The 14,860-nt window shown below is 37.1% G+C and overlaps 1 protein-coding gene across 1 annotated transcript; it reads left to right on the forward strand.

Annotated features, from left to right (window-relative positions):
• The first annotated feature begins 7,114 nt into the window (after positions 1 to 7,114).
• Positions 7,115 to 8,053, forward strand: LOC101966901 (mas-related G-protein coupled receptor member X2). Its single transcript, XM_005326842.3, has one exon. It carries the CDS (start codon positions 7,115 to 7,117, stop codon positions 8,051 to 8,053), a length of 939 nt encoding a protein of 312 aa, XP_005326899.2.
• Positions 8,054 to 14,860: the final 6,807 nt, after the last annotated feature.

Below are 14,860 nucleotides of genomic sequence, written 5' to 3' on the forward strand. Positions count from 1 at the left end.
AGTTGGACATCACAATGCATTTTTCCTATAGTGTCTCCTTCTGTAATCACTGGCATCAGATTTGAGGGTATGGTGTAGTCATTTCTGTTGTGGCCGTGGCAGGCAGGTCCCTGTGGGCAGACTGCAGTAATGGGGCTGCAGAAGTGCCATTGTGGAGTCCCAGTGGGTACATATATATCCCAGGGGAATTCTACAATTCTCTAGGAGGTGGCGGGCAGGAGGAGGTAGGGGGAGAATGAGCCCCAAACCTAAAGTGGGTAAGCATCATGGCTTCTACAGTGCTGGAGGCAGCACCTCTCCTGCTGTGTTGAAGCACTTTCCCCTATAATGTAGGGCATTGCATAAGCTAGGGTGCTGGGTCACATTTGTACTTCTGAGTCCAGTTGCATTTGTGGGGCTACATTCCCTTCTGGTAGTGTGATAGGATGTTTGTGTGACCCTGGAGATGGGGATGTGGGTCTCCTGTCTCCTAGGGCAGTGTGAACTCTTTCTCAAGATGGTATTACACTACCACAGACTGTCCTCTGGGAGTGAAAGGAGACAATGTGAGCTACTTTTCTGTAGCAAAAATACCATGGCAACCCTAACGAGTTCCCCTTACTGGGCTCTAAGCTTGTGACTACTGTGGAAACCACCTATACATAGAATGGCCAAGTAGCCAGAATACATGGAGTTAGAATCTACTGGGGCTGTCTCATTTACCCTTTCCATTGGCTATGGTCTGTGGCCACACTGGCTGATGTGCTTGTTTTTCGATGTTGACACCTCAGGTCTCTGTGGACTGCAACATTCCCATGACTCCCTTACTGAGTTCCAGTGTTCTCCCTTGGGCACTCACCTTGAAATGAAGTTTTTCTTTTTTCTTTCTTTTTTTTTTTCCTTTGCTGTTGTTGACTTAGTTTTCTGTGCAGAAAGAGGAAAGTGCTATGGCTCCAAAGATATGTATCCAAATATCTTTGTCTTTTCTTTGCTGCTATGTGCAAAAAAATGATTCTATGTGATAATTTCCTTCTAAGGATTACTTTGTCATCCCCCAAATTTTGATAATTTAAAAATTATTTTTCATTTACTTGAAAAATTTCCATTTTTCTTGATACTTCTTTTACTCTTGTGATAAACAGAAATTTCTCATTTAACCTCTAAATATTTGGGGTGTTTCCAATTATCTTTCTGTTACTGATCTCTCAATATTGCCTGAAAGCATATACACTGTGTTATTTCTGTTGTTTAAATTGCTTGAGGTAAGTTTTACTGCCTAGATTGTAATTGCTCTTGATGAATGTTTCTTGTGAACTTGAGTAGTTGAATTATACTCATTAGATCAAACTTTTGAATGTCAGTCAGATACAATTGATTGAAGATGCTCTCCAATTTCAACTATTCATTTCCTACTAATTTTGCCTGCTGTATTTGCCAATTACTGAAAAAGACCCATGAGAAAAATTCCAAATCTAAGAGTAGATTCATTTATTTCTTTATTGCATTTCTATTAGAATTTGTCTCAGACATTTTGTCATTCTGTTTTTATGTTTGTACAATTGTACAATGAACATAAGAAGTTAGTTAGTCAATTAGAGAATTGACTTCTTTATTTTGGGATCAGTAACCTTTGATATCCCTGATAATTTTCTCTTTTCTGAAGTGTGCTATATCTAGAATTGATATGGCTATCCATTCTTTCTTTTGATTATAATAACATCGTGCATTTTCTCCATATCTTTATTGCAATCTATGGAGTCTTAATTTTTAAGTTGTTTTTCTAGTAGCCAACATATGTTTAGATTTTTATTAATGCTCACATGTTCTCTGACTTAAAATCGCTATTGCAAACCATTCACATTTAAAATGATTATTATCATTAGTAAGTCCACCATATATGCAACTGTAGTCTCTTAATTACCCCATCTTTTTAATTACACTATGTGCCTTTTTTAGTTTTATTGACCACTTTATATGATTTATTTTCTCTTCTCTCAATATATTCATTATAGTTCTATTAAAAATTATTGTAATGATTGCCCTAGTATTCTCAACACTCATTTACAATTAATCTAAGTGCACTTTCAATTAATAGTATACTTCTTCATGAATAGTTCACTTATTATAACAGTATTCTCATTTTGTCTTACCTATCCCTTATAACATCACTGTCCTACATTTTTCATTTTCCCAAAAGCAGTAATCATTCAAAGTTGCTGTAGTTATTATTTTGAACAAAATATTATCTATTAGATCAGTCAAGAATGAGAAAATATATGATGGTATTTTAACTTCTTTTGTTTCTTTTTTGAATGCTCTTTATATTGGTATCAGTTTCTGACTTATCATTTACTTTTCTCTGAAGAAAACTTCATTCATATTTCTTAATATTAAAGAAGACCAATGAAAGTTGGTATAAAGGATATAGAGATTATAGTACTTGTTACCTGAGCCTGAGAAATGTATACAGAAGGGAGAAGTGAGAGGGCAATAAATGGCATGGGTAGGAGGAATAACTTTTTATATTCATAGCATAGTATGATACTTGTGGTTGAAAACAATTAGTTGCATATAATAAAATAGCTAATAGGATTTTGTGTATTTCCCACACAAAGAAAGGTGTATGTCTGAGGCGATAGATCAATTATACTGATGTGACTATACATTGAATACATGTATTGAAATACTATAAAAATATGCCATAAGTTTATATAATTACTATTTGTCAATTAAAATAATTTAAAAGAAGATTTCTAGCAATATAGGCATACCAATAACAAATTCATTCAACTTTTGTTTCTTTCACAGTCTTTCTCTTTTGTTATTGAAGGATGACTTCACTAGGTTCAGTGTTCTGGGTTGTTGGTCATTTTCTTACAACACTTTAAATATCTCACCCCATTCTCATCTTTCTGCATGGATTCTGAAGATAAGTCTAATTTAATTGTTTTCCTTTGTCTTTATATGTAAGGGGCTTCCTCTGGTGTCTTTCAAGATTTTCTTTGACTTTCATGTTCTGTAGTTTGAATCCAATATGCTTAGATATATTTATTTATTTATCTATTTATTTATTTATTTTTGTTGTTGTATTATCCTGTTTGGTGTTTTCTTTGCTTTGCATTTGTGGTTTGGTGTCTGAAAATCATTTAAAAAATCTCAACCAGTATTATTTCAAATATTGCCCCTCCCTTCACTATCATTTCCTTCTGTTATTTTCCATATGAATATGTTAACCCTTTTTTAATGGATACAAACTTGTGAATATTTTTTTTCTTCAAGTCTTTGTTTTTAATCTTTATTTTTTCTGTTTGGGAAGATTTTTTAAAATATTTTTATTAGTTGTTGATGAAATTTTAAATTTTTATTTATGTATGTGGTGCTGAGAATCAAACCCAGTGCCTCACACATTCTAGGCAAGCCCTCTACCACTGAGCCACAATCCTAGCCCTGTTTGAGAAGTTTTTATCACCTTCCTCCAATTTTCCTATATTTTCTAGTTCGTTGTATCTTTTTCTAGGTTGTGCTTCGTACACCTGTGAGAGTTCTTCAATGGCATTCTTCAATTCTGTTACAGTGATTTTTACTTTTATCATTCTCTCTTTGTGTGTCATATCCACCTGCTTTTACAAACTATCCACATTTTCTATGAGAGTCTTTAAAATATTAATCACAGCTAATTTACACCCCCAGTCACTTTCAAATTCTCTACCATATCCAAAATACTTTGTATCTTTCATGGAAACCAATTGATACTATCATTAATGCAGATGACTTGACATAAAACATACAAAATGTATGTTTACTTTAAATTTGTAACCATGACTAACAAAAATTTAGAAGAATGGCTAAGCATAGATGTTGATTCTGAAGAATAGGATTGAGAAAGATGGTCCCCTCTGGGTGATGCACTTCAGTATTCAAAAAGAACATGTAAGCCAGCATGTGTGACTGCTATGACAATGAAGAAGAGTGGGCCAGGACATGGAGGGCCACAGATGGCAAGTAATTAAAATGAGATTTAGTTTTAGTTATGTAGCCTTTCATGTTAAGCTCACATTACTTGGAATTTATGGTCTGTAATCAGCAAGAAGTCCCCAAACCAAATGAATTCCACAGAAGGAGACTTGATTGGGTGAGGATGGGCAGAGATTGAGATGTGGGATTAGCGTCTGACCAAATGTCAAAAAACATCTTGAGAGGAACATGACTCAACAGACTCTACACTTCCATTTGTCAGCAGGGCTGTACAGGAAGCCACAGGGCTTTCTGGCATCTTGATGATCACTGGAGCAACAGGCCTCACTCAGATTTTGCCGTCACTTCTCCAGGGCAGAGAAGTGTCTTTGAGTGACAGTCAAAGGTACAGGAGACTCTTCCCTTCAGCACGACCTGCGACTGCTGCAAGAGAATTGAAGAAAGGTAAGAATTTAGCAAGAACTTATTTTCAAATCATTTTTCTTTTTTTCCCTTCTAGTTCATATACAAATGGGGAATAATCCACTTCACTTTGGCAAAGTGTATGAAGGGATCCACTGGGACTGTAGCTGGGAAAGTCAGGAGATATGAAGCTCCCTCTTTATAACTTTGGTGCTAGCAGTTGACTGTGGGAGAAATGAAAGCTGTAAATAGGGACCCTTCCTTGTTTCTCCAACATTGCTAATTCCTCTATTCATTACAACTGTCCAAATTCACTGTAACAATGGGAGATCCTCTGCTTTACTTAATCAAAGAAGTAAGATGGGGGTACACATATGCTTTTCCAAACTAAATCCTGTGAATAAATTTGTCACTTGTTTTTCTTCGTTTACAAATCTTTGTTTTATGTGTCTCTCAGTATCTCTGTAGAAAACTGGTGGCCTAAAATGAGATAATTGAGAAGTCTAATAAAGGAAAATGTATCAATATGGACATATTTGGAAAAGTTGCAAGGGATGGTGAGACTCACATCACTCCCACCAACAAAGTAATATCAAGGAGCTTGAAGTCAATAGGTTTTAAAAGAAAAATCAGAAAGAGAAATTATTGGGACTCAGAGATGGCTGAATAAATAGCTGGGTTGTTTTTTTTTTTTTTTGATGTGGTCACAGGAAATATACTACATAGAATCTGTGTCCTTAGGAACACAATAGCACTGCCACTGCCAACTCACCACCTAGCCTAGAAAACCAGGATATTAAAAATCACCAAATTATTCTTCTCCTTCTGTTCAATCCCCTTTCAATGCGTCTTTTTGAGCAAATGCAACCAGAAGTGAGAGCAAAAGGATTCCATTAATGGCACATGGAAATGTCTCCTCCTAGGATGCACAAGGAGGTAGTGAAGGTTGAACATGGCATTCTGACAACAAATGAGAAATAACCCATCTCTTTGTAAAGGCTTTCACACTTTGCACTTTTGGGGGAATTTTTTCTTCACAAAGTGATAGATAAATTTTCACATTTATCTCCTCCCAGTTTGTCTGAATGTTTATTTGTATATTCCTCTATGGTGGCTATCTTTTAAGTAATATCTCACTACCTTCATAAATGAATGGGGAATGGTATATAGTGAAGAAACGTGTTTCTAAGTATTTTCTAAGAAACGTGTTTCTAAGTATTTTAAGCTATGATATTTGATACAGCAAAGAGGAACCAATTAGAGTAGTAATTTAACAAGAAGGTGTTGATCAGACCCAGAACTGGCAGCTCCATTATAGCACGAACCACGTTACCCTGCAATATCTACTTCCCTCTGTCTAGAGAGATGCCCTCATCCTCGTGATCCTTCATGGCCTTCAAATACATCATCATTCCATCCTGGAGGGAAAGGGGAAGGAATGGCAGAACCCAGGAGTTTCTTACATCACTTCTGCCCACATCCCATTTACCAATGCTCAGTGATATGTTGCCTTCAACAGTGAGGGAGGCTTGGACTACAGTCTTTGTTCTGGTCTGTCACTCTCAGTATTGTTATGTGAGAAAGGAGGAGTATGGATGTTTGGAGCCATTTGTGGCTTCCACATCTCTGATTCTTTCTCACTGCCCATTAACATGAGACAGAGAAACAAAAGTAAAATCTGGAAGAGTGTTCCAGGAGACTTGAATTTCTTTTGGATTTTCTCTTCATTCTGTGATCTCAAAATATATTTTGCATTCATTTAGTCTCAGATTCTTCCTGTGATAATGAAAATATTATAAAAAAATGTGTTTAGGACCTATACTAGTAATCAGAAACATAATAGTGACAACCTTGAGAACCAAGCAGGTGTAGATTTTAGAGAACATTGAGTATAATGTGAGACACCAAAGGAGGGAAATAGGACTTATACTTTGAAAACAAAATTGTGAATTTAGCACTCTGTTCAGTGCCAAAAATAAGAAGTCCAGTATGTCATGAGGAAGAACACCAGAGGCCACGATCAATCATAACCTCCTCAGATCAACCAGATCTATAGGAACTATGAGAACGTGGGAAGGAAGGATATAATCCTTGATGCTCTGATGATCCTGCCATCTCCTATTAGGATCTTTCTGTTCTGTGTGAGTCTTGGAGAATCTGGATGAATGGGAACCTTTTCAGAGTCACAGAGGGAATCCTGTATGCTGAGGTCTCTGCTCTGTTGACTGGCCATCCACACACCTGTTACAGCAAGATGTCACATTCCCTTTGGGATCTTGAATCATAACTTCCTCTCTCTCCTTCTGTCAGTCACTGAAGGTGGCCATGGGTCATGCCTGAGGCTTCCACTTTCCTATCCATGAGAGTAAAGTTCTGTCTTAGTACAGAAGGATTTCTCATCCCAGAGCTCTGTTGCTGTCCTGTGGATGTACCTGGCTTTTCTCCTCCTGCTTCCTGTGGTCATGACGTGGCCTAGGACAAGATTTTCCCATGTCAGGAGAGGACCTGTCTTGTGCTAGAAAGACAGTCTCAGGCTTGGTCAGCAAGCTGCAGCAAGAGCTGAATTTGAAGCCAAATCTATAGGAATTCCCAGTCTTTGATGAATCACTTAATCTCTGCAAGCTGCTGTTTCACTCTTTGTGACACAGGAAGAGTAGTTCCCACTTAGCAGGTCGGTATTGAGAATCAGAGCTCCTGCTGCAGTTGCTGCTCACATCTTGTTTGTGTTCTCAGGGGCACCAGTGAAAGGATTTTGACTATGAATCCCACCATTCCAGCCTTGTGGAGTGAAATTACAACAACGAATGGAAGTGACCCAGCAGTTCCTCCACAATGTGGCAAGGAGAAACTTATCCTGCGTTTGCTGACTTTCATCATTGCCTCCCTTGGGCTGGCAGGAAATGCGGTTGTTGTCTGGCTCCTGGGATTCTGCATACGCAGGAATGTCTTCTCCATCTACATTCTCAACCTGGCTGGGGCTGACTTCTTCTTCCTCTGCTGCCACCTTATAGGATCTCTGGTGACATTCATCAACTTCTTTCATTCAAACTCAGTCTCCATCCCAGAATTCTTAAACACCGTGATGATCTTTTATTACATTGCAGGCGTGAGCATGCTCAGCTCCATTAGCACTGAGCGCTGTCTTTCCATCTTGTGCCCCATCTGGTATCGCTTCCATCGACCAAGACACATGTCAACTATCATGTGTGCTATGCTCTGGGCTCTGTCTCTGCTGCTGAGCATACTGGAAGGGGTCTATTGTGGTTTCTTGTGGAGGGATTCTGACACTGATAGGTGTCAGGCATTTGATTTCATCTGTGCTGCATGGCTGATTATTTTGGTTGTGATTCTGCTTGGTTCCAGCCTGGTCCTGTTAGTCAGAATCCTCTGTAGCTCCAGGCCAATGCTGCTAACTAGGCTGTATGTGACCATCCTGATCACTGCACTAGTCTTCTTCCTCCTTGCTGTGCCCCTAGGCATTTTCTGGTTCCTATTATATTGGTTTTATAATGATATTAATTCATTACCTTGTAGGTTTCTCCTGGTGGCCCTTGTCATGTCCTGTGTTAATAGCTCTGCCAACCCCCTCATTTACTTTTTTGTTGGCTCCTTTAGGCAGCGGCAGAGGCAGTCCCTCAAGCTGATTCTCCAGAGGGCTCTGAAGGACACTCCTACAGCTGTCCTCAGCAATCCCTAGAGAGTCAGGAAGTAGCATCATGTAGCAATTGAGAGCCTCTGCCTTATCAGATAGACATGACTTTGAAAGGCCCTTTTTCACAGTCTCTTTCTCTGTCTCGCCCCTGATCCCCCAAATGCTTAAGATAATAATCATCCTTGTGAGGACCGAGACAGGGTCTGTCACACAGAGAATGTCGCAGTGTCATTGGAACTCACTCTGAGGCATCATCTCATCCCCATGTGAGTTTTGTAGTTCTAGGGTCCAGGACTGTTCTCCCTTTTGAGTAGTTCTTCCTCCAGCAGAAGGCAGAAGCTAATCTAGGAACTGTTTAAATTTCTTTGGTCACTGAACTTGATAGAGAATAAAAGAATGTTATGTTTTGGGTGTTTCTTTTTCTGTTCCCTACAATTTATGTCTCATTAAAACTAGAAAAATTAAATTTCAATCTAGCCTACAAAAGAACAATATTCTTTAATCTTGGCAGGTGTGTTAGGTTTTCAAATTAAAGGAGGAAAAAGAAAACAAGGTGGGGGTGGATCTCCTACAAATCAAAGGGTCTAAGGAGTGGGAGGTGGGAGGAGAATGTTGGGCAAAATTATACTGTTATGTTGTGTGCGTGTACAAACATGTAACAACAAATCCCATCAATAAGTACAAGTGTAAGGCACCAATAAAAATGAGGAAACAAAGTATAAAACTTCGTTGTACCTGTGTTCCACAGTTGAAGTACATTTTGTTGTTTCCAAGTTTTGTCAATTAAGACTTATGCTGCTATGGATATTGGTTAACAACTAATTTTGGATAGTTTCTTCTTGTTTTATAGTTACTTCAGATGCCCAATTATGTTCTTTACTTTAGATATTTCTACATTTTGATGTAGGTCTTTATTGCTGTAAACTTTCCACTTAATGTTCCTTTTTGCCTATTCCGTGTATGTGTGTGTGTGTGTGTGTGTGTGTGTGTGTGTGTGTGTGTGTTTTGTGCTGGGGATTGAACCCAGGGCCTTATGCATGTAAGGCAAGCACTTTACCAACTAAGCTACATCTCCAACTGTATCTCCACCTATTACCTAACTCTTTATGTGTTGCATTTCCATTTTCATTTTTCTTTAGAAAAAAATTTTTCCTTTACTTTGATCATTGACTCATTGGATATTCAGGAGCATGCTGTTTAATTTCCATGTGTTTATACAGTTTCAAGAATTCCTTCTCTTCTTGATTTTGTTTCATTCCATTGTGGTCTGAAAGCATGCCTGATGATTTTTACTTTTAAAAATTGTTATGACTCTTATGTGGCCTAGCATAATCAATTCTGGGGAATGTTCCATGTGCAGTTGAGAGCAATGTATATTTAATAAATAAAAGGAAAGAAATTGAACACTGAATAGAAAAACATTGCAAATTTATAGTAAGTAAAAGATATTTTCACAAATGAGGATGTGGAAAATTTGAAACTATGAGACATTGCTAGGGGTAAGAAAATAGTAGATCCTTTTGGAAAAAAGTATTTGACAGTTTCTTATAAATGTAAACCCATGGTAACATATGACTTGGCAATTTCATTTTGGTATTTTCTCAAAGAAGTAAAAAATATATATCTATACAAAGACTTAGTTGTGAAAATTTATGATATATTCATTCACAATAACCATCAACTAGAAGTAGCCCTCATGACCATAAACTGGGTAATCATCAAAATATAGTATATCCATGTAATGGAACGCTACTGATTGATTTTAAAAAATGGTACACAAGACAACATCTCAAAAGCATGTTGCTAAATGACAGAAGATAAGACTCTATTCCTATACAACATTCACAAAGTGAAAAATCCATGGTGGTGGAAAGCATCAATGGTTTTCAGCAGAGAGGATAAAAAACTGGGATTGACTCTGTGAGGGCATGAGGGAACTTTCAAAGTGATGGAAATATTTTATACCTTGATGGTAGTGCCAGTCATCTAGACTGCATGTGCTGGTCAAAACATCTATAAAGATGAATTTTTCTGTTCATAACTTATGTATCAATAAACTTAAGAAAATATATATGTAATATATAATATACATATATATACATGTAAACATGATTTACACAACAGCTAGAATTCTTAATGAAGAAAAACTTGATGCTCTTTCTATTGTCTTTTTCAGTTTTAGCATTGAAGTATTTATTGCTTTATGGACTCAGCATGCTAGCACCATTAGCATTGAGTGCTGTCTGTCAGTCCTATGGCCCATCTAGTACTATTGTTGACCCAGATACACATCAGCTGTCATGTGTGCCCTGCTCTGGGTCCTTTCTCTGCTGCTGAGCATCCTGGAACACAATTATGTGGCTTTCAGTTTAGATATTATCCACGCCAGAGATTAAATTTCTTTCATGCTTGTGTGGCTGATCTCTTTATTTGTGGTTATCTCTGCATGTAGGCTGGCACTTCTGGTCAGGATCCTCTGTGGTTCCCAAAAGATACAGCTGACCAGGCTGTATGTGACCATCAGGCTATCAATGCTGGTCTTACTCCTCTGAGTCCTGCCTGCAGGCATCCTGGATTCAGATGAGCCATAATTCTGAGAGAATTGCTTTATTCCTATATGGTGTTAACTCTGGTGACAACCTCATCTACTTCTTTGTTGGCTTCTGTAGGTGGAAATAGCCTCAGTAGCAGCGGCAGTGCCTGAAGTAGGTTCTAGAGAAGGCCTTCCAGGACATAGCTTATGTGAGAAAGGTTTCCTCATCAAACTACAGAAAGTCCAGCATCTCCTTAATGTAATGACTTTGTAGCTACCAGGTACATTCAGAGAAATTGTACCTCTAGAAGATTACATAGATGACTATGTAGATACAGATAGATATAGATTAGATGGATAGATGTGCCCACTTACCTATTGTCTGTAGCTGCTTTCACATGACAACAGCTGAGATGAATAGTAATAGAGATCACAGGACTATGAAGATTAACATATTTACTAACATGATCTTCACAAATGTATGTACAGATACAGATAAATAAAAACAGAGGCATAGATAGTTCACTTTAACAAACACATTTTTAATTCTATTTTAAATTATCTCTGTAAAGATTATCTTATGGAACTTTATTTTTATTTTGTCTCATGCTGAGCTTGAAATCTACAAGACAGGGTAGAACCAAGAAAGCCTGAGCTAAACTCCTGAGAACAAACCAGAACCCTATTTATCTTTTTCTGTACCTGTAAGTTTTGTGATACGAGTGTTCTGCAAGAGAAGTTGGTTCCCATTATCATGGTGATAAACACACAATCATCAGAGCAGCTGAAGAGGTTACCAAGTGTGGGAGGATCAGCTGCAAGGCCAGTTGCTGGCTCATGCCAATGAAATGCCAACAGAGAAGCAACAACAAGCTGAGCATCCTGGTACCCCTGTACCAGCCTTCCATAACAAACCAAAGCCTGATGCCACCCTAACCAGAAACTTAAAGAGAAAAAGATTTGGGAAATGTGCAGCCCAGATGAGATGACACTTTCAAAGCAATGCAATCTATCCCTTCTCAACTTGCTGCCCAATACTCTTTAAACCACAGCTAATTCCAAATAAAGACAAGACTGAAGTCAAGCCTCTTCCTATCATGATATGACTCTCCAACCTAGAAATCAAAACATGCCATTTCTCCAAAAATGTAGACGTCTTTTCACGTACTTAATGGCCATTCATGTGTCTTTGTATGAATTTTGTGCTTAAGACTGCATCCCATTTTTATATACTTCTTTAAAACTTTCTTTTGAAGTTCTTTGTGTATTGTAAATAAAAACCTTTTTTTCAGATATACATAATGCAACTATTTTTCCCAGTCTGGGACTTTTTAGTATGTTTAAAAATATTTTATAATTAGCAGGCATTTTTATTTTTCATGAAGCTTATTTTAGCATTTTTTTGTTAAGGCTAATGCTTTATGTACCCTGAGAATTATTCCTAGAAAACAAAGTTATTCTCAATATTTCTTCAAGCAGCACTTTAGTTTTTGCTGTTACAATTAGGTGTGTGGTCGAATTCAATTTAATTTTTCTGCAAGGTTTGAGATAGAAGGTCACTATTTCTATAGCTATCCAGTTGTTCCAGCACTACTTGTTGAATAAATATATTTTTGTTCACTGAATTATTTACCTTCTGTTAAAAACTATCCTTATAAGTGTGAGACTATTTCCAGATTTTATAGTCTGTGTTATTACTTTTTCCTTGGTACCAAATCCTGTACCCATCTGTTTGTGTAAATAAGGGTACATTGGAACATAGCCATGTCTATATATGTGTTGTCTAGCTGCTGTCACATGAGAACAGCAGAGTTGAACAGCTGTGACAGATACCATATGACTGCAAACACTAAAATATTACTATCTTTCCCTTTAAAAAAAAATAAATGTGCTGATCCCTGGTCAATCCTTATACCAACCTCCACTGTTCTGACGATTCTAGTTTTGAGGAAATCTTTAAATTAGGTAGTATGTTAGGTAACTCTGTTTTTCTTTTTCAAATTTATTTTAGTTTTGTAGGCCTTTTCCATTTTCCTGTAATTTTAGAATAAAGTATAAAAAGCTACAAACAATTCTCATGGAATTTTTATTGTGCAAATGTTGAATCTATTAATTTAGGAGTAACCAACATCTAATGATAGTCTTTGGATTTATAAACATGGTATATTTGGTTTTTGTAGTTTTAAATTTTTTTCCAACACCTTTTGTGTTTGTTTTTTTCAGCTTGTGCATCTCTGTGACCAAAGATCTGAGAAGAACAATGGAAAGAAGGAAACGTTTACTTGGGACTAAAGTTTCAGAGGTCTCAGTCCAGAGATGGCCGACCCCATTGTTCTGGGCCTGAAATAAAGCAGGACATCATGGTGGAAGGATGTGGTGGAGGAAAGTAGCTCAGGACATGGCAACCAGAACAGAGCCAGAGCTCCTCACAGGGACAAAATATGAATCCTAATGGTACACCTCCAGTGACCTAGGTCCTCCAGCCTACAGTTATCACCTAATTAATCCATACCAGAAGATTAATCCATTGATAAGGTTAGGACTCTCATAATCTATCTATTTCACCTCTGAATACTCTTACATAATCTCACACAGGAGCTTTTTGGGAACATTTCATATCAAAGCTATAACAGTGTTTGTTACTGTACAACTCTTTCCATGTACAAAATATTAGTCAAATTAATATTTAATTTTACATGATATTTTATCTGCATTTTTAATTTGTTCATTAGTAGACTATAGAAACACAATTGATATATATCAGGACCTTATTTTATTTATCAGTAGAAAGTTTTAATTACAATGTATATTCTTTAACAGACATATAGCTACTCAAATTTTCTAACTCTATTTGTATCTATTTGACATGATATATCTTTTAAGGAATGTGTCCCTTTCATCTAAACTATAGTCTATTAGCATAAATTTGTTCATGATGACCCTTCTTAGATTGTATAAATATGCCAAAATGAACCCTAATATTATATACAACTAAAATGCACTAATAAAAACAGTATAGCAAAAAAAGACAACTTCCAGAAACACAAAGGAAGAAAAATCAATAAAGTCTTGAAATAGAAATGTCACTCCTGTCAGAATGACAATCAATAAGAATATAGGAAACGATAAATGTTGGTGAGGATGTGGGGAAAAAAGTACACTTGTACATTGCTGGTGGGACTAGAAATTGATACAACCACTATGGAAAGCAATATGGAGATTTCTCAAAAAATTGGGAATTGAACCACCATTTGACATAGCTATGACTCCTCGGTTTATACCCAAAGGACTTAAAATCAGCATACTAGAGTAATGCAGCCACATCAATGTTATAGCAGATCAATTCACAATAGCTAAACTATGGAACTAACCTAGGAGTTTTCCTCGGTAGATGAATGGATCAAGAAAATGCGGTATACATACTCAGTGGAATATTAAAGAAGAGTAAAATTATTGCATTTGCCAGTCAATAGATGGAGTTGGAGAATATCATGTTAAGAAAAATAAGCCAATCCCAAAAATCCAAAGGCTGAATGTTTTCTCTAATATGTAATTGCTAATTCACAATAGAGCAAGGAACACTAGAGAAGAATAGCATTACCTTAGATTAAGTAGAGAGAAGTGATGGGAGGAGAGGGGAGGGGATGTGGGAATAGAAAAGATAGTAGAATGAAACAGCCATTATTACTGTATATATATATGACTACATGACCTACATGATTCTGCAACATGTACACTCAGAAAAAGGAAAAATTAAATCCCATTTCTATATGATATATCACAGTACATAAATGCATTCCATATAACTAATTAAAGCAAATAAAAAATTAATTTAGAAAGAAAGAAATTGGTAGATGGAAGTCAGTGGGAAAAGGAAACTGTCCCAAACTCTTTTCTCTACAGAAATGCAGCCTCCAAGTGCAATCAGTAGAGGGCTGTCCTGGGCCTGTCAGAGCCTCAAGGTAGAAAAACACAGAAGAGTCTGAGAGCTGAGTTGGCAGAGACAATGAAGAGCTCTCTGTACCCGTGAGGCAAAGCTTGACCACACCCTCCACAAATGGACATCTTAGCTAATGCCCTAGTTCTGATGAGGACACAGGGATGGGAATTCCAATTTTACATTCCAAGGGCACTTGCTACATCACTTTGTATCACCTAATTGTATTTATAGACAAAAACTGAATAATGTTATCTGGTCCACTGGCCCACCCCCTCCCCACCCACACACACTGGATAGTAGTTTTCATGAAGATGGTGACAGTTCTTCTTTGTGATATTCTCAGTTTAGATCAGAGTGCCTGATAAATGTTTAGATCATA

This window comes from Ictidomys tridecemlineatus, chromosome 4, assembly GCF_052094955.1.
Source record: "Ictidomys tridecemlineatus isolate mIctTri1 chromosome 4, mIctTri1.hap1, whole genome shotgun sequence".
Classification (NCBI taxonomy): domain Eukaryota; kingdom Metazoa; phylum Chordata; class Mammalia; order Rodentia; family Sciuridae; genus Ictidomys; species Ictidomys tridecemlineatus.